The sequence below is a fragment of the Onychostoma macrolepis genome, chromosome 04 (assembly GCF_012432095.1).
Source record: "Onychostoma macrolepis isolate SWU-2019 chromosome 04, ASM1243209v1, whole genome shotgun sequence".
Taxonomy (NCBI): Eukaryota; Metazoa; Chordata; class Actinopteri; order Cypriniformes; family Cyprinidae; genus Onychostoma; species Onychostoma macrolepis.
The window spans coordinates 22,147,576-22,171,148 of record NC_081158.1 but is presented as its reverse complement, the minus strand read 5'-3'; the positions used below and the strand labels follow the sequence as shown (position 1 = coordinate 22,171,148).

At 39.1% G+C, this 23,573-nt stretch overlaps 4 protein-coding genes across 5 annotated transcripts; 2 read left to right on the top strand and 2 right to left on the bottom strand.

The window, feature by feature from the left end:
* Positions 1 to 7,377: 7,377 nt before the first annotated feature.
* zgc:193726 (uncharacterized protein LOC561161 homolog) lies at positions 7,378 to 8,798 on the bottom strand. Its single transcript, XM_058774320.1, has 4 exons — positions 8,708 to 8,798; positions 8,550 to 8,627; positions 8,430 to 8,450; positions 7,378 to 7,523 (listed from the first exon to the last, which is right to left on the bottom strand). Exons 1-4 carry the CDS (start codon positions 8,788 to 8,790, stop codon positions 7,406 to 7,408), a joined length of 300 nt encoding a protein of 99 aa, XP_058630303.1. The 5' UTR covers positions 8,791 to 8,798; the 3' UTR covers positions 7,378 to 7,405.
* Positions 8,799 to 9,532: 734 nt separating this feature from the next.
* On the bottom strand, positions 9,533 to 11,246 carry atp6v1f (ATPase H+ transporting V1 subunit F). 2 transcript variants are annotated; one of them, XM_058774322.1, is made up of 3 exons: positions 10,989 to 11,246; positions 10,135 to 10,374; positions 9,533 to 10,010 (listed from the first exon to the last, which is right to left on the bottom strand). In XM_058774322.1, the coding sequence occupies exons 1-2, from the start codon at positions 11,144 to 11,146 to the stop codon at positions 10,173 to 10,175; spliced, it is 360 nt and encodes a 119-aa protein (XP_058630305.1). In that variant the 5' UTR covers positions 11,147 to 11,246; the 3' UTR covers positions 9,533 to 10,010; positions 10,135 to 10,172. The 2 variants fall into 2 exon arrangements, with proteins under 2 accessions (XP_058630305.1, XP_058630304.1); XM_058774321.1 differs by having other exon boundaries at positions 9,533 to 10,374.
* A 124-nt stretch (positions 11,247 to 11,370) lies between these two features.
* On the top strand, positions 11,371 to 15,085 carry lamtor4 (late endosomal/lysosomal adaptor, MAPK and MTOR activator 4). The gene is made up of 4 exons (XM_058774323.1): positions 11,371 to 11,584; positions 11,788 to 11,868; positions 13,731 to 13,848; positions 14,246 to 15,085. Exons 1-4 carry the CDS (start codon positions 11,582 to 11,584, stop codon positions 14,341 to 14,343), a joined length of 300 nt encoding a protein of 99 aa, XP_058630306.1. The 5' UTR covers positions 11,371 to 11,581; the 3' UTR covers positions 14,344 to 15,085.
* Positions 15,086 to 18,120: 3,035 nt separating this feature from the next.
* Positions 18,121 to 23,494, top strand: gcc1 (GRIP and coiled-coil domain containing 1). The gene is given in 4 exon segments (XM_058773460.1): positions 18,121 to 18,291; positions 18,772 to 19,923; positions 21,416 to 21,776; positions 21,779 to 23,494. Coding segments are annotated over 3 exon segments (2,415 nt in total). The 5' UTR covers positions 18,121 to 18,291; positions 18,772 to 18,819; the 3' UTR covers positions 22,729 to 23,494.
* The last annotated feature ends 79 nt before the right edge of the window (positions 23,495 to 23,573 follow it).

The following is a 23,573-nucleotide window of genomic DNA, read 5'->3' as shown; positions in this document are numbered from 1 at the left end:
GCAGTTTGCCCTCAGGTAAGTGACGGGGGGTTGAAGTGATTGCACAGACGGAACAGCCTCGAACATACCGGGCCACATCCTGCTTCATGTTGGGCCACCAGTACTTGTTCCGGAGGAGCATGAGAGTGCGTGTGCGGCCTGGGTGACCTGAACCTGGAGACGTGTGGGTTGAATCTAGAATGGGGATTCGAAGAGTGGTTGGGACATACAGCTTCCCCTCGGGAGTTTCCGGAGGAGCAGGTTCCTCTTGAGTGGTGGCACGGATCTGGTCATCCATCTTCCAGATGATGGGACAAGCAAAGATGTTAGGCGGCAGGATTGGCTCTGGGTTTTCAGGTGAGGGGTCTGGTTGGTGCAGACGGTACAAAGCGTCGGCTTTGAGGTTTTTATGGCCGGGACGATAAGTGATGGTAAATTTGAATCTCGTGAAGAAAAGGGCCCAGCGGGCTTGTCGGGGATTTAGGCGTTTGGCTTCCCGAAGGTATTGGAGGTTTTTATGATCCGTAATCACCCTGAATGGATGTTGGGCGCCCTCCAGCCAGTGCCGCCACTCCTCCAGCGCCAGCTTGATGGCCAGTAGTTCGCGGTTCCCGATGTCGTAGTTTTGCTCGGCCGGTGACATCTTCTTAGAGAAGTAGGCGCAAGGGTGAAGTACTGGGGTTCGCCTTTCCTTTGGGACAACACTGCCCCCACCCCACTGTTGAAGCATCCACCTCTACCACGAAGCTGTGATCGGGATCCGGATGGGTGAGTATTGGGCGGTACAGAAGGAGGATTTTAACTTTTGAGCGAGTTCCGCTTGGGGCGTCCAGGTGAGGATTTCGGTTTCCCTTGAAGGAGAGAGGTTAAGGGGGCTGATAAATGGCTGAACTGGGCAATGAAACGCCGATAAAAGTTGGCGAAGCCGAGGAACCGTTGGAGCTCCTTGATAGTGGACGGTTGAGGCCAGTTCCTTACGGCTTCCACCTTGGCCGGGTCCATTTGTACCCCATTCGTCGATAATGTACCCTAGGAAGTGAACCTGGGTCTGATGAAACTCGCATTTTCAAGTTTAAGGTATAGTTGGTGCTGGCGGCGTTGGAGGACTTGACGGACATGAGCGTGGTGTTCTTCAAGGGTGGCTGAGTAGATCAGAATATCATCGATGTAAATGAGGGTAAATCGGTTGAGCATGTCCCGGAAGATCTCGTTCATAAAGTTTTGGAATACTGATGGTGAGTTGGAAAGGCCATACGGCATAACCTGATATTCGTAGTGCCGGTAGGTGTAATGAAGGCTGTCTTCCACTCGTCTCCTTTGCGTATTCTAATCAAGTTATAGGCGCTGCGGAGATCCAGCTTAGTAAAGATTCGGGCCCCACGAAGCTCTTCCAAGGCTGCTGGCACCAGTGGCAAGGGGTAGGCGAACTTGATCGTCTGGGCATTGAGCGCCCTGTAATCTATGCACGGACGGAGGCCTCCGTCCTTCTTGGCGACAAAGAAGAAGCTGGATGCTGCGGGCGATGTGGAGGGACGGATGAACCCCTGCTGCAGTGCCTCTCTCACGTATTCCTCCATGGCGGCACGTTCTGGGATCGAGAGGGGATAGACGTGGCCTTTAGGCAGTTTGGCCCCGGGCAACAGGTTAATGGCGCAATCCCATGGTCGGTGTGGAGGAAGGCGGGTAGCATCCGTTCTACTGAACACATCTTCATAAGAGAGGTAAGCTTGGGGAATACGGATTGAGGTAGGTGTGGTAGGACTCTCTATAGTGGTCGAGTTGAGTGGGAGAGATGGCACATACTGGTGAGGCACTGGGAGACCGGTGAGGCATTTCTCGAAGCACGAAGCACTCCACCGAAGGATTTCCCCTGAGCGCCAGTGCAAGTCGGGGTGGTGCTTTGCTAACCAGGGACGTCCCAGCACTACCTCCACAATGGCATCCTCCAGGATAAGGAAAGAGATTGGTTCCTCGTGAAAGTTCCCCATGCGGAGCGTGACCTCCGGGGTGCAGTGACGTACCAGCCCCTTACTCAGTGGCCTGCCTTGGATGGTGGAAATCCGATAGGAGGTGTCGTTTCGGAGCCGGGGTAACTGAATACGGAAAGGCAAGCGAAGAGATGAAATTTCCCGCGGCTCCAGAGTCGATGAGGACCTTTACTGGGAAGGAGTGGTGCAGGTGTAGTATCAAAGCATGACTATGAGGAATTTCAGAAACATCCGGGTGAAGGTGAACTGTACTCACCGTTGAGTTCGCGGGTCGGACGGGACAGGACACCAGAACGTGACTTCCTGAGCCGCAGTACATACACAGATTGAGCGTTCGGCGACGAGACCGTTCCTCGGAGAGAGATGGTACTGGTCCACTTGCATGGGCTCTGGTGCAGTTGGACATGGTTTCTGGAAGGTAGTTATCGGGTGGTATCTGAGCGGCAGGCCGTTAACTGTTGTGAGATATGTAACGCCTTTTGAAGCAAACTCTCCAAGCCCACGAATCCTCGATGACCGACAATTGTTGTCTGATGGTTGGTTCCAAACCCGTCGATAGGCGGCGAGAAGTGCCGTTTCGTTCCACCCACTGCTAGCGGCCAGAGTGCGGAATCGTATGGTATAGTCGTGAACGGACATGTTTGCTTGTCGCAGCTGAAACAGCTCTTCATGAACTGAAATGGAGGAGGCTGACTGGCTGAATACTTCCCGAAAGTGGTCGACGAAGGCATCCAGGGACCGTACTAACGGATTGTGGCAATTCCAGAGCGCTTCGGCCCACTGTAGGGCTCTTCCGGACAGCAGGGACATGATAAAGGCGATTTTCGCCCGATCATTCAGGAACTGGTGGGGTTGAAACTCGAAGTACAGCGAGCACTGAAGTAGGAAGCCGCGACAGGTGGCCGCCTCGCCTGAGTAGAGGGTAGGTTTAGCCATGGGGCACCTAGACGGAGGTGGCTGGGCTGGAGGTGGTTTCAGGGATTCACGGAGAGCGTGAACTAGCTCGGCGAATGGATCCGGCGTTGGGAGATTTTGACCTTCCATCTCAGATCTGCCACGTCTCAATATTTCTCTTAGGGTTGGTCTTCTGTCAGGGTTGGACTGAGAGACGAACACAGGTGAGTCGAATTGCTTTTCTTTAATTCTTTCTTTGCAAACGTAAACAGATCTCGAAGGATAACAGAACCAAGTAGTAACAGTGCTGGAATCGTTTTCAACATAAGAGGTGAGTCCAACATAAAGACATTCTTCTTTCTTTTCAAACCAGTCTGAGTGCAAGGCTTACGGCACGGAGGAGTCCAGGAATTCAAGAGGTAAGTGAGAGACGATGATGAGCTTACGACCTTGAGACCAACCAACGAAGGATTGTGGTGAGTGACTTTATGTAGGGTGTTTGGTGATTGGAGTCAGGTGGTAATCAGTATTCGGGTGATTGTGAACGGGTGTTGATGGTTGGTGTAGGTGAGGTTGTGGGCGGATCCGTGACAACATCTCTTTTTTCCCCAGTCCCCCATGCATCATTTGCACTGTCCCCTGCTTTCTCGTCCCCAGTCTGCATCCTGGGGCCCAGATTTTGCATGGCACAGGTAGCCAAAGAACATCCTGGCCCTTTTGCCCTTTGAAATACAGATGAATATTAGCTAATATTTGGATGCCATAGTTTTTGCTAGAAGAAATTAGGCTACTCATGAACCCATTTATGAACAGGCAAATTCATATTTGAATGTTATAATGTTCATTATAAATTCTCAGTTGATTAACTCATCAATTGATCTAAAAAGAAAGAAAGAATGCACTCAGAATTTAGCATGCTGAATTCTTTGATTGCAAATTGTTTCAATGACTAAACAAGCTGCTGTCTGAATTTATCAAAGAGAGAAACATAAAGACAGAGAATACACAGGATCCATAGAGATTTGTTTGGCATAAACAGCAGCACATTATTGGACTAATTAGCAATTCCCATGGAGAGAATTAGAAAAAAAATGACTCACATGGTATTTGTAAAATATTCTGGCTGTAATTTTTGTCTGTCAGAAAATAAAAGTTATTAGAAATAAACAAGAGCATTTATCTTAGAATTCTGATTCTGAAAATTTCAGTGTGAAAAAGAACAACAATTCATCAATTTGTACGATACATCAAATATATTTTTGCTACATTGAAACAAATTCTATTTAACATAGACATATTGTATTCAGCATATTTGCATTCAAGGTCTAGGTTTGTGGCTGTGGCTGTTACGGAGCCGACGAGACGAGAGGTGTGCAGATCCATTTGCAAGGCTTTTATTCAGGGACGTGGTCACAAAACAAGCAAGGTTCATGCAATGGCAAACAGGTACAACACAGGCAAGACAAAGAGTGATCCTAGGGCAAGAGTGGGTCTTCGATCGGCAAACAATATCCAACAGGGCAAGGCAGAGAGATAATCCAGGTACACGAGCAATAGTCCAATCGAGGTGCAAACAGAGTCCGAACGGCAAGATAAAGGGTTAATCCAGGAAACACGGGCAAGACTCAAAACACAAGAAGGGAAGGGAAGGAAGGGAAGGGAAGGGAAGGGCAAGGGCAAGGGCAAAGCAAGGCAAATAAGTGGGCTCCATAGAGTAGCTATATCGCTAGGAGAGTGATATACGCTATACAATATTCGGCAATCTGAATGAAGAAGTCCATGGCTTAAGTAGCATGTCTGAAGGGAATCAGCTGTGTGTGTCATCAGTGCAATGGATGATGGGAACTGTAGTCTGGGGTGAAGTGCAACAGTAGTGTAGTGTAAGAGTCCATGTGGTGAGCGGGTGATCTCTGGTGGTTAGTGAACAGAAGTTCATAATCTGGATTCGTGACAGTTGCTTTCCGACCCCAAGGCCCAAAAACCCATCATTCACACTTTTTCTGTTCAGTCACTTTTTCTATACCTGATCTCAGAAAGAGATGACTGATACTATATACTACTACTATATACTATTATACTTTTATACTAACCCCCTACACAAACCCGACCCCTAAACCTATAGCCAGCACACACAACTTTCTGCATTTTTAAATTTTAATAAAACATTAGTGTATTTTTAAAAATATTTTAATTATAAGGACTCAAAAAATGTCCTCATAAAATATGTTTATGTTGTTATACCAGGGTAATACCCATGTCAATATACAAATTCGTGTCCTCATAAATCACATAAATATGCACAGACACATACACATACATACACGTACAAACACACACATACATAATAATTGCAAACTGTTTTAAATATCCAGTTTGCTTATAAAATAAAATACATAAAGTATTCATTTCTGAACGTGTTATGCCTGCAGATAGTAGTAGACAAATGTATTTGTTTCTTACAGACTTGTCACCCTTGCCACTGTAAGTAATGAAATACTTCTGAAAATATATAAACTGTATGTATGACAGATTTTGACTTAGGGGGTTGTAGATGTTAGTGAAACCTATATTGGGTTACTGGGTTACTTTGGTTAATTATTTGTTATTTATTTATTTATTTATTTTTCAATTATTATTAGCCATATTTTTATGTATGATAAAACAGGCAACATATTTCTTATACAGTCATGGCCAAAAATATCGGAACTCTTGGTAAATATGATCAAAGAAGGCTGTGAAAATTAATCTGTATTGTTAATCCTTTTGATCTTTTATTAAAGAAATTCACAAATATCTAACCTTTCATTGGATAATAACAATTTAAAATGGGTCACTGCATATGTTTACTTGTGTTATGTCATGCTGAATCATTTGAACAACATTCAGTCAAAAACTAAATTTTGATTTCACCGAACTGAAGTCATGTATTTGTGTATTGATTTGTCTATTTGGCTTTGTATATATATATATATATATATATATATATATATACCTCTTCTAATTTTCTTAATATACTCTGTGAAGTTCCTCACTGTGACATTGAGAATACTCTCCATATGAGATCCATTGCTGAAAATCAATGCATCACAATTATGATGAATGTGGGAGAGCTGAGAGTCCAGACAAGAAACATGCTGTTCATCAGCAGCACTGATGACTTACTGAACACACTGAATGTGAATGAAGCAGATCAGAGAGGGTTAAACTATATATTTAATTCTCAGAGGATTCAAATGCTCTTTATGTTAAGCATATGTGTGTGTGGTTCCCACAGGCAGGAGTTGGTTTTGTCCTTGAAAAAGACAGAGACAAACATTTAAAAGACAGACAGAGACGATTGATGAGACCTTATCAATGTTTTGTAGTTTAAAGAGAGAAAATAAGTCACCACGTATAATAAATAAATCAGTTTGAGGAGTTACAAAGTTGAAAACGTCTGATTTTTGTCTGAAGTGTGTGTGGATATTTTGTTTACTTAACAGGTCTATCAACAAAGCTTGCTTTTAACATTTTATATTGAGAAAGAACATTATGCCTGCCATAATCAGTTGTTTCAGGGCTATAGATACATGAGATTGTATGAGTTTCAATAGCCTTTTATATATGAATGTCCCTCTTACAGAATTGCAAATGTGATGTTTTCATAATCAGTTCTCATATACAGTACGTCTCCTATGATAACAATTAACATAATGTTTGTTCACATAATCAAATAATGAGATGAGAAATAATGAGATAACCTTTTAGAGATCAGATGACAATGACAAGAAGTGTCGAAGACAAAAAAATGTAATCTAATTAGTCTTTAATCCACATACAGGAATACACAGGAAAACATACACTCAAACCACACAATAACCAACTGCAAACTGAACAAAACGAGTACTTATAAGCATATAACTGTAACTAAGTAGACAGGAACTAAATTGAAGGAAACACAATTTCAACAAACAATTACTCAATGAAATGAAAAGTGACACTGAAAGTTATGAATTGTATTACAGAACTTAGGCCTACATATTTCCTGATTTATTATACAACAACAATTGGTATTCCATTCGATATTGTTGTGTTGTAATGTGTGTTTTTAATCAACTTGTAAAATAAAAATATTTTTATCACAGAAAAATCACTTTGCAGTTACACAGAAATATCTCAAATTTCATAGGAAAATTGTTATTTTATTTTACCATATTCACCTGCAGTGCCTCAAAATCAGATGCAACAACATTGACAGTAAGACCCAATGTACCCATAAAATTAGTACTCAGGTGAGGTGGAGCGTTGTGGTTGGTGGAGAGTTGGGCCTGGCCGATTTGTTACACTATAATTATTCTCATTAAAACAGAAACATCACAACACTACTGTAAGACAATAAGATTAAGAGTATATCTTGCCGAAACACAGCATGCCTAAATAAATCACAGAATATTACAGCAAACGTAAGATAACCGAGCACATCACTTCATTGTAATGCATTAGTGCAACTTCTTCTTATAGTCAATCAAAACGCCACTGGATCTTCCATCATTCAGGAACATGCTTCATTTCTTGCCAATTCCCATTGGATCACCGGTCACGTCCCCAGCAATCTCATTTCCAGCCTGTAGCATTGACCCCAGGTTCCACAAGGAACAAGTGGACAGAAGACAAAGCCTTCGGCTGAAAAAAGAGAAAATTTCAGGCACCTAGAAATACTGAATGAGAATTTAAAATGAAATATTCTGTCCTTTTGTCAGTAAGGAAATTATTTAAAGGCCATTTGCTGGAATACGAGTCAAAAAGAATAAAGGTGATACAGAAAATGACACTGGAATGAGACAGGAAGTTATTTGTTCTTCTTTATGGTGACATTTCACTAGTCATTTAAGATTTGATTTCTGTGTGAAAGCGATTAATGAAAGCTGTCATGAATGCATCCATTTTAGATTAGTGTGGTCTAACAGAATATAATTATTATCAGTGTGATTATGAACAAAACAAGCATTCTTTGTGCTATTTGTCTTTATGCTATTTCATAGGGGTAGCATACATTAGCGGAAGTGATAGAAAAGTGTTTATTACGTTTGAAATATGGATATTTTTCTTACAAAAACGCATGGATTCACCCTCGGAGCCGTGTGAGGCACGTTTTGTTGTGGATGCGTGCGATTTATTTAATGTGTTTTGGACTGTTGAACAAAAACACCCGCCCACTGCAATGATAGATCTTAGAAGTGCCAGGACAATTTTTAATATAACTCAGATTAAAATCGTCTGAAAGAAGAAAGTCATATACACCTATGGCTTGAGGGTGAGTAAATAACAGGATAATTTTCATTTCTGGGTGAACTAACCCTTTTAATAAACGAATTAATGCACTACAATGTGAAGAATGATTCCATTATTTTAAACGCAAATGTTAACACCTTTAACTAACACACTTTATTTTTAAATACAAGGAGAATTATTGTGATCATTGTTATATTAAATGTTTATACGTTAACACATACAAAAATATAATATAATATTTGTATTGCATGCATTATTTAAAAAATAAATAAATAAATAAATAAATGCATGACTTACGCTGAAGGCCTTTTTCGAATCCTTATTTCAGATATATAGGAAAAGTCAATACATTTGGGTTAGATGAGAGAATTGTTTTAGCATTCAGTTGGATTCTATGGGATTCCAAATGTTCTATACCTGTTTGTCAGATTGGTCTTAATATAATCTGTGGAGTTGCTCTCTGTAACATTTGGAAAAGTCTCCATGTGAGATACACTGTTGAAAAGAATACATTTACATTATATTTTTGTGGAAATATACACATAAACTCATAGGTATGCATGAAAATATCTTACCTTGTGCCATTAAACATGGGAAACCCAAGAGTGTAGCTGAGGATCAGAAAGCTGAGAGTCCAGACAAGAAACATGCTGTTCATCAGCAGCACTGAACACAGTGAATATGAATGAAGCCGATCAGAGCTGATTTAAGTTTATATACAATTCCCTAATCATTCAAAATCTCTTTCATCTTTTAGGGATTTGAGTTGTGTGCGATTCCCACAAGCCAGAGTAGGTTTTGTCCTTGAATCAGACAGGGACAGAAGACTGATGGGACCTTATCAATGTTCTGAAAACATTTGGGAGCTGATAGTAATTGTGTAAGAAACCACAGAAAGATGAATCACCTCCTCTCTTCACAGTGTTTGTCATTCTTAGACCTACAGTAAACTTAGATATATCAGTTTTTAGGTTTCTGTTAGACTTCCGTGTGTGTGTGACAACACGGTGATAATATGATTTCCAGGAACTAGCGCCAAAGCAGTTTATCTCTCATTTCTTCTGATTATTACCTCGTGTGTTTTTTACACATGGTTGATTATCCTAATGTGTATCTTACTTTTTTGCAAGAGCATGTATTTAGTATATTAAGCCAAACAAAATATATTTCACCTCGATTGAACTTTTCACCTTGGTTTCTTGCAATCCATGTGGTATAGTTCATTAAAAAAAATTCTTTTTCTATTATCTTTTAATATTTATTATTACTATTTTGTTGTACTTTTTGGCTTTTTAAAATATTTTTTATTGTATACTAATATTTTGTAAAACAATATACTAATATATTGTAAAATAATATTTTTTTAGACATCAGATATTCATCACACAAAAGCAAAAGAGTGTCAGACTCCATTTATTTTAATAAACTGCAAGTCACAGTTCTGAAGACATAAGTTAACACATTTAATCACATCACATCATGTAGCCTAAAGCTCTTTGCAGAGCTCAAAGTGACAGCCAATACAATGACAAAATGTGCATTTATAGCACATCATATTACAGTTACAGATGTCAGAGATCCAAAGATGTCCAGTTAGCATTTTAAGTTATTTGAGACCGATTTAAATGGGGGAACAGTGGCTTTGCAGTCTAATATTGTCAGCTTTGAGATGAAAGAACTTAAATGTTAAAAGGTATAGACAGTACTATATAATAAATTCTTTTAACTTAATTTCTTGTGGTATATAATGTCTTTTGCACAAGGGGTAAAATAACACATATCCTTTTTTGCCATTTTTATGTATAATATAATTAATTATATTATATAACTTTAAACAATTATTATTAGGAGCACTGACAAACAATTTCCTCTTCAAACCTGGGAATGGCAAAAATCACAGAACATCACATTAACAACACATCATTATTTAATCTTCTTAATACGGGTTCCAGCTTCAGCAAGATGGATGAGATCAAGAAGTAATACTCATTTATTCTCACACCTGCCAAGGCCAGACCGTGACCCCACGGGGGTATCAGCTTATCGGAAGTCCTCTGCTGAAAACATGCCTTTGGCCCGTCGCAGGATGGAATCTTTGGAGGCATCATAAGGATGCTCTTTTGAAGGAATCTCCAGAACGGCCGGGATTGACTCCATGTGGGCATCTATAGCATGACGAATCATCTCTGCAATGAACTGGTTGATGAGGATGATGCCAATGTCACTGCGAGCCAGAAAACTCCTGAAAATGAAGATATAATTAATGTTAATATTCAAATTTAAAAATTACCTGCGTACTATAAATTATGCAAACTACTATTCTCAGTCAAAATGGGATTATTTGAAAACTCTAAATGCTTAAGTAATAGGGACATATACGAAGACTTCAGATGCAAAAGCAAAATGCCATTTGAAATTTTCTTCTAAAATGAGCATTTTTATCAGGCTCCTATGTGTAGGTTCAGTAATTTCACTTTAATGACAATAAATAGGTTCATAAAGTGAAACAACTGAACATAAACATAGAAAAATGCTCATTTTAGAAGAAAATTTCAAATGGCACTTAGAAGATTTTGCATCTGAACTCTTCATATAGACATATGATGTCTATTATGTCCCTATTACTTAACACACACATTATTTATATTTATATATATATATATATATATATATATATATATATATATATATATATATATATATATATATATATATATATATACACACATACACACACGCGCGCGCTCTATTTTATTCGTGAATGATAAACCTTAATATAGTAGGTTATATAGGCAAGCTTTCATATTGTAATATCTGGTCTTAAATCATTCAGCAATTTCAAATCCTGTCTCTTACTTAAAGGTCTCCTCTATCTCTGCGATGCTGGTGTCCTTTTCCACCACCAAGAAATTGGGTTTTCGGTTTTTGTTCAGCTCTCCGATCCCTCCGAGGAGGAATCCGGTACATGTGTCTTCATCACCTATAACGGCGATTAATTTCCCCCGTCCGGGCATTTTATCTTATCTTATATTTGCTAAAATGACAGACAGAATGGATGAAATGTTTTTCCGTCCTGCTGGATCATATGCTTTAATCAGCTGACTACTGCACTTCCGCTTTGACTAAACCGTAAGCGCTTTATTTAGTCAGCTGATCCGGAGTCTGTGCCGCTCGTGTTAATGTGCTGATTATGACAGTAAATCTGATCCTGGATCAGATTGAGTGCGATAACACTCTAAACACTGGCAGAATTCTGTAACTATAAAACATTCTGATCGTTTTGCGGATTTTATCACGGGTTGTGGCATAAAAACATAAGGGATGTCAAATTCACAGGAAAACCCATCTGCCTTGTGATATGACGTTATAAACACGCGACGCTCGCTTGTCAGTCACGTGAGGCGGGGCGTGAAGGAAGACAAGTGTAAACTCATCTGCTCTGCCTAAAAATGGTAAATATAATGTTTAATTTGGGAGCATTCGTCCAGCTTAATTTTCCTTTTGATGTGGTGTGCGCATGCGTATGGAAAACAGAAAAGTGATACAGATGATAAATAATGCGATAAAAAGCAGTAACTGTTAGGCTACACGAAACTATTTGCCAGATGAGCTCTGCTAATGTTTATTTCCTGCATTATCTTGTGTTGAATTGCAGACCACCGCTCTGACCCAAGGTTTAGAGAGAATACCCGATCAGATTGGGTATTTGGTTGTTAGTGAGGAAGGTGTACTTGCGGTAAGTTATTAAACACTTCATGTGCAGTAAAGTTCATCATATATTGCAACCCCTTGACATAATGAGATGAAATGTGTTGAAAAAGAATCTTGAGTTCTGAAGAGCAAATTCCAATAGAATTGCCCTAACACATAGGACATTTTAATGTGTGTGTGTGTGTGTGTGTGTGTGTATATATGTATGTGTATAGATATAGATATACAGTATCTCACAAAAGTGAGTACACCCCTCACATTTCGCCATTCATTTTAGTATAGCCTATCTTTTCAAGGGACAATTCTATAGAAATGAAACATGGATATATTTTAGAGTAGTCAATGTGCAACTTGTATAGTAGTAAAGATTTACTGTCCTCTGAAAATAACTTGACATACAGCCATTATTGTCAAAAAAGCTGGCAACAAAAGTGAGTACACCCTAAGTGATAACAGCTATACGTCGTTTAGCCATGCAAAGCCACATGTCCTATTCATCATGTTCATGTTTTTGTCTGCTTGATAGGACTATACAAATTTGTGTATCTTATATTACAGCAGTTAAAATTTAGTGCTTAGAGTACAATTCTCTCATACTGACCACTGGATGTTCAACATGGCACCTCATGGCAAAGAACTCTCTGAGGATTTGAGAATTAGAATTGTTGCTCTCCACAAAGATGGCCGAGGCTATAAGAAGATCAGTAACACCCTGAAACTGAGTTACAGTACAGTGGCCAGTGGCATACAGAGGTTTTCCAAGACAGGTTTCACTCGGAACAGGCCTCGCTGGCGTCGATCAAAGATGTTAGATCCTTGTGCTGTGCGTCAGGTGCAGAAGCTGGCTTCAAAAAACAGATGCATGAGTGCTGCCAGCATTGCTTTGGAGGTTGCAGAAGCGGAAGGTCAACTTGTCAGTGCTCAGACCGTACGCTGCACACTGCAACAAGTCAGTTTGCATGGCCGTCATCCCAGAAGGAAGCCTCTTCTGAAGCTGGCTTACAAAAAGCCTGCAAACAGTTTGCTGAAGACAACCTGTCCAAGAGCATTAATTACTGGAACCATGTCCTGATGAGACTAATATAGATGAGACTGATCTGATGAGGCTCAGATGGTGTCCAGCATGTGTGGCGATCCCCTGGTGAGGAGTATCAAGAAAATTGTGTCTTGCCTACAGTCAAGCATGGTGGTAGCTTCATGGTCTGGGGCTGCATGAGTGCTGCTGGTACTGGGGAGCTGAGGTTCATTGAGGGAACCATGGATTCCAACATGTACTGAGACATTCTGAAGCAGAAGATGATGCCCTCCCTTCAGAAACTGGGCCGAACGGCAGTTTTCCAACATGATAACGACCCCAAACACACCGCCAAGATGACAACTGCCTTGCTGGTGAAGGTGAAGGTGATGGAGTGGCCAAGTATGTCTCCAGACCTGAACCCTATGGAGCACATATGGGGCATTCACCATGTGTCTAACATCCAGCAGCTCCGTGATGCCATTATAGAGGAGTGGAAGAGGATGCCAGCAACAACCTGCGCAGCTCTGGTGAAGTCCAAGCCCAGGAGGATTAAAGCAGTGCTAGATAACAATGGTGTCCCTACAAAATATTGACACTTTGGACACAGTTTTGACATGTTCACTTAGGGTGTACTCATTTTTGTTGCCAGTTATTTGGACAATAATGGCTATATGCTGAGTTATATTTAGAGGACAGTAAATTTGTTCTTCTATACAAGCTGCACATTGACTACTCTAAAATATATCCAAGTTTCATTTGTGTAGTATTGTCCCTTGAAGAGATGTACTAAAATTTTTGCTGAAATGTGAGGGGTGTACTCACTTTTGCGAGATACGATAGATGGATAGATAAATCTTGTCCTGTTACAGTCTGCAGGAGAGCTAGAGAATGACGAGCACACAGCAGGAGTGATCATGCAGATGGTCAGAACAGCTTGTCGTTTCAGATTGCATGGGACAGCTGAGCCCCCTTTCAAACGCATGTCAGGTAAGAATCATATATATTTTCACCTGGACCTCTACATCCCACCTAACTGAATCTCTTAAAGCCTGTCAGAAATGTTTAGAATTTTTCATCCTAATATTAAGAAATTATGTATTTTGCGGTTTAATATATTTTCATATATAATTGCATTGCATTTTCATATATTTCATATATTTACATATTTTGCATTACTTTCATTACATCATTAAAATCATTTTGTTTATATATATATACATACATATATATATATATATATATATAAAACAAAATGATGCTTGTTTAATTGTAATTAAAACAATTGTCTAGATTTCTATACTGCAGTAAATTGTTTTCAAAATCTACGTAAATCTGTTACTTAATAAATATAATTGTGATGTTATTTTGTGTTTTTTGTTTACAGTGATGCTCGAAGACTACGTTTATGCTGTGACCATCTCCGGACAGAAAGTTTTTGTAGTCAAAAGGCAGAACAACCAGCGGGAACCTGTTAATGTGTAGTAAAGAGGACAATATGGACTGATCTTACCCATTATTACAAGCTCAAAATGGTGCCCTCACATTGAAATGACCCAGCCATTACAACTATCTGATGTTTAGCACAATCACACTCAATTTCTTTTGTAAAAGACTTTATTACACCGATTTGGGGGTGGTGTCAGGTGTTAGACCTAAATCAGAGTAAGTTAATGTGTTTTTCCTGTATGAATACAATGTTACAGACTGGTTAAGAGATTCATCTTATGTCTTTTAATGCAGGAGTAAATGCTATCAATACTTTAGCCCCCATTTATGCTTGAATGGTCACATTTAAGGTATTACTGGAGTTCATTATATGGGTGTATTTACATTTAACCCTCTCAATCCATTAACCTATGGTTTCCTCATACAAATACACGACCTTAAGGACTATCCTATTTTTATTCAGGAATCATAATAGACTCGAATTATGTATACAAACACATGCATTAGCCACGGAAGCAGTTTTTCTCCAATGATGTTACACTGGGTGTTATAATTTCATTATAAATTTCATATTCCAGTTTTAGCGTAAAGTGTGAAACCTTGTAGTAAGGTGTTATAATAAGTTATTTTCCCTGGGATCTGTGAAAGCAGAAATTTAAGTGCACTGAATGCATCTTGCAGTCTATTTCCAAATGTGTTCAATTAACAGGCTTCAAATCACATCTTTGAATAATTGCATTAACAATAATATATTAAATAAAGTACTATGCATATTTTACTTTGTTTTTTTGGTTTGTAAAAAATAAGCCTTGAATTAACTGTGGTTACATACAATAAATGTTGAATAATAAAATATTGCACTACAGCCTTTAGAGCTTTTTAGAGCTTAAACAGTATGTCTGTCATGGTCTTACTGTGCATAAAGTTAAATATATATATATATACTGTCAAAAACTATTTTTTACATTTTATACTGAATTCCTGAAGTAAAATATATATATATAAATACGTTGAAGGATCCCACTCATGAGCATGATGTAGAACAAGATTAATTTTTCTTTTACAAATTGTACTGAATTGACAAAAGTGCTTTTGTCTGTCATAATCTTGACTGAATGACTGTTACTTTATATTAAAATGTAATAGTCATTCATACACTAGATGAAAATGGTTTTCCTGTTCGTAGTCTGGAATGATATGCTTTATGAGAGTAATTTTGGAAATTCTTAATCTTACTCGTTCCTTTATGCTTTTATCTCTGTATACCCCTAAAATAGTACAATACCTTCATCTTTAATCTTTGTTTTATAGCAAAACATACTTATACAAGGTTAAATGACTAATAAGATGATGAGGCTTTAAAAAAAGAAAAGAATGGATGACAAAGGAGAAGAAATGGGGATGGAAAATACAGAAGAGTGCGTTAGAACAGGAACTGATTACAAAGTCCTGAATGTGAAGTTGGAACAAGCAGAGGATTTCGACATGTCCTGTATGCAAGGCACGTCTGGCATCTCATATGTTATTTATTAGCATCTGATTTCTGCTCGAGCACTTTTTAGTAATTCTCTGTTCTTAATAGTTTGATAGTTTTTTAGTTTGTCTGTCAGGTCACTCACTGTCATGGCATTGGGAAGGACTTGTTTGTCTGCAAACACAAGCAGCTCTGCCTCGCACAGTTCAACTTCCTGCTTTTCAAAACAGTGCCACTGTGCACAGTTTACTAGAAAGTATCAGACGTTATAACACAAATCACTTGATAATAAATTGATATTAGATATCATGTAGTTTTCTTTCTTTTTTTTTTAATACATAATTTAAGAGCACTCTGATGTGAAATATTCCAGTATTATTTTTACGGAAGCACAGTTACAGCAAGGAGGCGGTAGTGCACTTTTAACTTTGCGAATCGCTCCTCAACAAAACAAAGAAGAAGAGGGAAAAAGAAACATACTTCCTAGACCTAGAGGTTTGCAAGGTGTCAATGGGTTTTTGATTATTTCATCATTTCATTTTAGGCCAATATGGAAGTGAAAGAGGAAAATGAAGAGCTGAGTGCGGATAAGAAATGTTAGTATCAGGGATCTTGTTATTTCTTAAAGAAGTAAGACCACTCAGCTGTGATCAGTGCAGAAAAACATTTCTTTGGGGTTATGAGCTGAAAAGACATCAGACGGTTCATCTAAAGGAGAAGCCGTACTCATGTTCTATATGTGGAAAGAGTTTTACACGGTTGGATTGTTTGAAAGAGCACCAGAAATTACATGATGGTGTGAAAGAGCATGTTTGCTCTGTGTGTGGGAATTGCTTTTCTAAAGTGTATTATTTGCAACAGCACCAAAGAATCCATACTGGAGAAAAACCTTACAAGTGTTCATCATGTGGAAAGAGCTTCAGCCAATTAGGTGGTCAACAGACTCATAGAAAAAAAAACACACATTGCTCAACACTGGAAGAATTTTTTTATTTTTTTTGGTTTGGGTTGGTTACAGAAAAATAAATAGTATTGCAAAAAATAAAACAATGTTTTACTTTGTTACATTTAGAGTGAGAACATTTAATGGATAATGGTTATATCCATGAAGAGTCATCTGTTTATACTTGAACAATGAAAAAATATACATGTTTCAAATGCTGTTGTGGTTTATTGGAATATTGTACCATATTTGATACATTCCAAGGCCTCTACATTATCAACATGAAACACTGCTGAAAAATCTGCTGCACACAATCTGCATTCCTTCTGTCATCTAATTGATAGTTCATACTGTTTTAGTGAATAAAAGGCCTTTTTAATTCTAAATATGTCCACTTATTTGTACATCTCTCAGTCATCATTGTATTGCATTGCATTATCCCACAATGAAAATAATAATCATAAAATGAAACATTAAAATATTAGGACATATTGGGAGATATATAGTGACAGCTGACGTTGATATGCATTTTATGTATGCGGTTACAAAGATCTCAGTGATTTACATTAAAAGCTATCAGAAGTTCTTCTTAGGTTACATTTTGCCATAATAACAACTGCACCAAATTGCATATTTTTGCTAATTTTGGCCAGGGTTATTATAGTTAAATGAGAGACTAATAGATATTTTAATTACTTGAAATAAAATAAACATAAACTAAACTAAAATAAAATATACAAAAGCCAATACTTCAGCCAGTTGGAGAATAACTAAAAAACAAAATAAAAGTATAGAAATGTCAAAAACACAAAACAAAATGTCTCAAATTTAAACTAAAGTTAAATTGAAAACAAAACCTAAAATGAAAGCTATTTCAAAATTTTAATAAAAACTAAAATACCATCTAAATGTTACAAAAATGAAACTGGCTTGGGTTTCTGAATAAAATGTAGGTATTTTAGTTTTCTCCTTGAGTTCTCTCTCAAGTATCTCACTATATTCTCACAGTATATGGGCCATAAAAGCCTGATGTATATCAAATATGACACAAAAAAGCAAGGTTTTATATTTTGTCTAAAGGTTTGATAAACTCCCATTACAAGTAAAAAAAAAATACTACTTTTGAACATGGCTAACATGCCACAGCCGATTATCAAATAGCATACTATGCCATAAAAGTATGCACTTTTGTTGTGGTGTAAGAGTACGTAACCTCGTGTGTGTATTAAATGATTTTGAAAGTAATGTAGCCTACTATTTTCAGTCTTATTCTACAGTAACTATAGATGGCGGTAGTCACTGTTTAAGTTTGAGAACAGCATTAACCACAACAAACAAAGAAGTGAAATCAATGGACAATACATTTTTCCAGCTCGATTCATATTTGTTATATGCATATTTTTATAGATGATATTTAAAAATCGAATAAGCTGGCATATAAAACAGATTTGTAATGCACTTGTAATATTTATTTTAAATTAAAATTAAACTTTTAATTTTCAGTCAAACGTCATTTCCTGACCAGGAAGCGACGGCTGCAAGCAAACAGGACACGTAACTTACTCCGGTAATACGATATTTCTTTTATTTATTTTAAATACGCTTATATGAACACCAAACGTTGTTAAGAGCACGTTCGGTTAACGTGTTTTGCACAGTGCTTTATACATAAATGTCATAATGTGGGATTTAATGTAATGTATGTATTCTCACACCTTTACAACTTGCTAACTAATTAGCTAAAGACAACAATCACCGATATGAGCTATAAATATATTCAGTATTATCTTAAAATACTGGGAAAAAGCACTAACTAACAACAAAACACGAAAAAGTTTAAAGTCAAATTATGAGTGTTTGTTTTATTTTCATTTTATTATATGTGCTTTCCATTGAGAATACTAAAGTGTAAAACAAACATCATTCACAAAAGCATTTTGGAAATGTTTAGGTTTAAGCAAACTCCAAATACTGTGAAATGCTGCTTAATGATTTTCCACATTGCCCTTCTTTATTTCTCAGTCATAAATCTGTGTTTACTTTGCAGGTGGATATTACAGCAGAGAGTATGAAACCTGACTGACACTGATACAACATGGAGAAGTTCGGTATGAGCTTTGGTGGAGGCGCAGGCAAGAAGGAGCTGCTGGAAACCATCGAAGTGCAGAAGAAACAGCTTGTGAAGTATCAGACACGCTTTAAAGATGTTGTCAGAGCATACCAAAGCCTACTCAAGGAAAAAGAGGCCTTGGAAGCCAGCCTGAAAGTACTGACCATTTCGCAGGAGGTCGATTTAAGCCAGCGTGGTGATAACCTGTCATTCGGTGGAGGTACGGAAGATGCTGAGCGAACTTTGCCCTCTGACCTTGGGGATGACCGATCTTCACTTCACAGCGAAGACAGCCTGGATACAGCGGCCTCTGCTGAAACGGCCACTAGCGTGACCAGCAACAGCACTAAAGGAGACCAAATAGAGGAGGACCAAAGCTGTGCTGTAGATGGAGCCACCGCTGGGACTGTAGCAAATGCATTGCCTCGGCAATCTGAAGAGGCAAGTGGGTCTGAAAGTGGTATCAGCAGCAGCAGCAGCAGTGGATGTACGGAGCCGCCACCACCTGCAGCGGACACAGACCGTCGTGTTATCAAACTAAAAACGCAGCTGTCCACTCTGACCAGTTCCTTAGCCACCGTCACTCAAGAAAAGTCCAGAATGGAAGCTTCATTCCAGGCGGACAAGCGCAAGATGAAGCTGGAGCTGGAGGAGCTGCAGGCCAGGATGGAGGAAGAGCAGAAGCAGCACCGGGTGGAGCTTCAGAGCCTGCAGGAGCAGCTGGCGGAGAGCAAAGCCCGTGTCATAACCCAGCAGCACGAACGGGAGCAGGAGCAGGGCGATCACGCGCTCATGCTCCGAGAGCTCCAGAAACTCCTGCAGGAGGAGAGGGGACTGAGACAGGACGCCGAACTCAAACTGGAGGATTCGCGTGAGGCATTGGCTGAAGCCATGCAGGCGGCAGACCGAGGGATAGATTGTGAAACGCAGCTGAAAGAGATCACTCAAGAACGGGAGGAGCTGAGGAAGAGCCTGAAGGCTGCAGCGGTGGAGAAGAGCAAACCTGATCCACGAGTCGAGGAGCTCCAGCTAGAGATTGCAGAGCTCAAAGCTCACTTCAACCAGCAGCTTCAGCAGGAAATCAGAAAGGTATGTTTTGAAGATGACGTATCTTGCAATTTTGTCTTGAAATCCACGTTAGGTTCATAACATTAATTCTTGTCTCCTCACTTCATTTAACTGGCTGTTTTGTTTTGCAATGTAAAGCAAGTAGCACATATAGCAGAAGAACAGATCTTTCTTCCGTATTGTGACGTACTGACATGTGAGTGAAGTGTTGGGAGGAGACTTGGTTCAGTCCATTGGTTGTTGAGGCAGATTTGAATTATTTGCGGTCGGTTGTAAGAAAGGGACGAGGTTTAAGTGGTCTAAACCTTGTTGAGATGTCGGGAATACATCACCGGAAGTCTTCACCAGAAGATCACTTTATGACATTTTGATTTAAAAAAATAAAAGTAAATAAAAATGAAACGTGTATGGATGAATTGTTCACAATAAGATTAATAGCATGCATTAAGAAAATGCATAATAATAATAATAATAATGTATTTTTTATTGATTGAATTTTCATGTTATACTGACTTTAATATTGGTATCTTTAGTAAATCTCAAAATGAATATCCATTTTTATAATGTACATCATAATGTTGTAATTCCTAAATTCGCTTAAAAGTATTCAAAATGATTTACGTAAGTCTTAGATTTTGTATTTACTTTATATAAATTTAGATTTATTTATTTTCAAATTTTGATATCAGCCATTTATTGGTTATTGCCAATAACATGAAAAGAATTAAAGGGATAGTTCACCCAAAAATGAAAATTCTGTCATTAATTACTCACCCTCATGTCGTTCCAAACCCATAAGCCCTCCGTTCATCTTCGGAACACAATTTAAGATATTTTTGATGAAATCCAAGAGCTTGTTGACCCTGCGTAGACTGCAACGCAACTTGAGATGTTTCATGGCCCAGAAAGGTAGTAAGGACATTGTTAAAATAGCCCATGTGACATCAGTGGTTCAACTGTAATGTTATGAGAATACTTTTTGTGCACAAAGAAAACAAAAATAACAATTTTATTCAACAATTTTTTTCTCTTCCAGGTCAGTCTCCACCTCCATTCGCAAGAGTGGTCTCCTAGTGGTTACCATTATGTGATTTATTTATAACAAAACAAAAGAAAACATAATGCCGTCACCTCAAAAATCTTTTCTTTTTTTTTTTTTGTCTTGCATCACTTAATGAAATTGAACAAGCTCAGTCAAATGAAGGATGCAAAACAAAGTCCGTCTACTAAGGATCCTTCAGATTGAGATGATTTTGATGGAGTTTTATGACGTGGCAGCTTAGATATGCAGATTTACTAGGATGCGTCCCTCCATTTGAGAAGCACCCTACATCCTGTTGAGTTTAGCTCCAACCTGCCCCAGCAGACTTGCCAGTAGATTTCTTGTAATACCCTCATTAGTTGGTTCAGGTGTGTTAAATTCAGAACTCAGGATAGTCACCCTCCAGAAACAGGATTGGACACCCCTGGTCTATTGCTGATCTAAACATTTATTCTCATTTCTTCTTTGAAGGTGGCGCAAGCAGATGAGCGTCTCCGAGAACAGGCACAGATGGAGGAAGCACGAGTTGCTAGCCTTGAGGAGCGAGTGTCTGAGCTCTCCGAACTACTGGGTGCCTGTGAGAAGGCCAGACAGAAGGACCAACAAAACGCTCAGAGGCTGAGAGAACGCATCCTTCAACTCGACACCGAGAACAAAACCCTCGCCATCGCAGCAGTAAACAGGTCAACGACTTCCGATCTAAACCTCGATGACAACAACTTGAATGTGGATGTGTTAAAGAACAAACTTGAGAAGGTGAAGAAATTACTCTTCCTGGCTGCGCAAAGATCTCAAGACCAGAGTCTGGACATCGAAAGGCTACTGGAGGAGAAAAGAACCAGGAAGTCTCAGAGAGCGAGAAGACTTCAGTGCTTCACTACCAACAAGAGCTCCGGCAGCTTAGGGAGGAGTTTGAGCGCTACAAAATGAGGGCGCAGGGTGTTCTGAAAAACAAGAACACGAAAGATGGCAGCCAGGCCAAAGAGTTAGAAGAAGCACGTGACCAGCTGGCTGAGCTGAAGGAGAAGTACATCAACCTTCGTATCATTTCTGACGAAGCGGAAGTCCGGCACAAACGGGACCTGGAGGAGCGGCAACAAGCGCTTGTAGCGCTCCAGCAGACCCACAAACAGGAAGTCGAGAGGCTGGAGGTTCAACACAGGGAGAACTTCTTGCGGCTTGAGGAAGAGTTGCACAAACAGAGAGATCGCACAATGGCTCTTCTTGCAGAAAAAGACCTAGAGCTGGAGCGACTCCGGGCGGCAACGGTTATCGGCTTTGGAAGCCATCAGAAACACGCTACAAATAACAGCACAGCAATAGAAGGAGGTGACCCAGAGGAAGCTGACCCAGAACAAGAAGAAAGTGACATTATCGCTCAAGCTCTAAAACTAGCTGGACCCAATGAGCCAACTTTATTGTTGTACGCCGAACAGCTGGCGCGCAAGGAGGTGGAAGTGGCCGCCTTGCGCAAACAAAAGCATCGTTTAGAGGAGGACTTGCATCAACTACAAGGAAAGCTGATTGCTAATGGGGAGAGGCATGAAGAAGAGGTCGCTGAGCTACGGGGCCAGTTGGACAAACGTGTTCGGGACCAGGGGAGAGATGGGGCCAACCTTGAGTATCTCAAGAACGTCATTTATAGGTTCCTCACGCTCCAAGACACCAGAGGGCGCCAGCAGACACTCATGGCCATTTTGACCATTTTGCACTTTAGTCCTCAAGAGAAACAGGCTGTGCTGAAGCAGCAGCAACACAGTTGGTGGACGGCAGGGATGAGATGATGCAAACGAGTTGAGAAGAGCGATTTTACAGTTCTACTATGCTGAGAAAAATATTTGTTTATTTTTATTGACCACTTTTTGTGTGCAGTGTGAGAAGGTACCAAATAACAGGAGCAACAATGTAGATATGTTTCTGATAATGACATATATACTCCAGCTATTGCATGACAGGATACTAAACAGTTTATGAATGGTTTGAATCCAGTGTTGGATCATGTAACACAGTTGACCAATCATCCAAAACATAATATTAAATCTTGACACTGTGTTTTCAATCTGTATCAACAGAGTTGGGTGCACCAAACTGTTGTTACTGATTTTGTATAATAACTGGAGATGTAATGTAACACTATTTGGTTAAGTTGAAAGGTTAACATATACAGAATGGGTTATACCAAAGAAAATGCTCTTAAAAAGCTCCAACAGGCTTTTAAGAGGGAATCTAGCAAGTAATGCCTTCAGACAGCAGCACTTTTCATATATTGTCATGATGAAATCCATGTATATATTTAACACACAAAACTAATTCCAGGGTTTTTAATGGGAATATATCATCAATTAAAAAATAAATGTAAAAATCATCAGTTGCTTTGAGTTTGTAAACAGCAGTTTGTATTTAACTTAAGAAGGATTTTTTTTTTTTTTGGATAGATTTTGGTTGGATCTATTTTTCCCTTGACATTTGTTGGCTACACTGTTATCCCTTTATATAAGCTGAATATACATTGTGTTGTTGAGAAAACTAATTACAGATAATTTTCATGGTTGTTTTGGTATGTCTTGTAAGTAAATTTTATCAGTCAGTCAGGTAAATGAATATTTTCAATCTTGACCAAAACAAAGTA

Excerpts from the sequence above, each read along its gene's own strand:
- lamtor4 (XM_058774323.1), top strand. Across the intron at positions 11,869-13,730 it reads GTGAGGAAGGTGTACTTGCG|TCTGCAGGAGAGCTAGAGAA; the intron begins GTAAGTTATTAA and ends GTCCTGTTACAG. Across the intron at positions 13,849-14,245 it reads CCCTTTCAAACGCATGTCAG|TGATGCTCGAAGACTACGTT; the intron begins GTAAGAATCATA and ends TTTTGTTTACAG.
- zgc:193726 (XM_058774320.1), bottom strand. The coding sequence starts at position 8,790 with ATGAACAGCATGTTTCTTGTCTGGACTCTCAGCTTTCTGATCCTCAGC. Across the intron at positions 8,628-8,707 it reads CCCATGTTTAATGGCACAAG|TGTATCTCACATGGAGACTT; the intron begins GTAAGATATTTT and ends TCTTTTCAACAG. Across the intron at positions 7,524-8,429 it reads ATTCGAAAAAGGCCTTCAGC|CCGAAGGCTTTGTCTTCTGT; the intron begins GTAAGTCATGCA and ends CTCTTTTTTCAG.
- atp6v1f (XM_058774321.1), bottom strand. The coding sequence starts at position 11,146 with ATGCCCGGACGGGGGAAATTAATCGCCGTTATAGGTGATGAAGACACA. Across the intron at positions 10,375-10,988 it reads GAGATAGAGGAGACCTTTAA|GAGTTTTCTGGCTCGCAGTG; the intron begins GTAAGAGACAGG and ends CTTCATTTTCAG.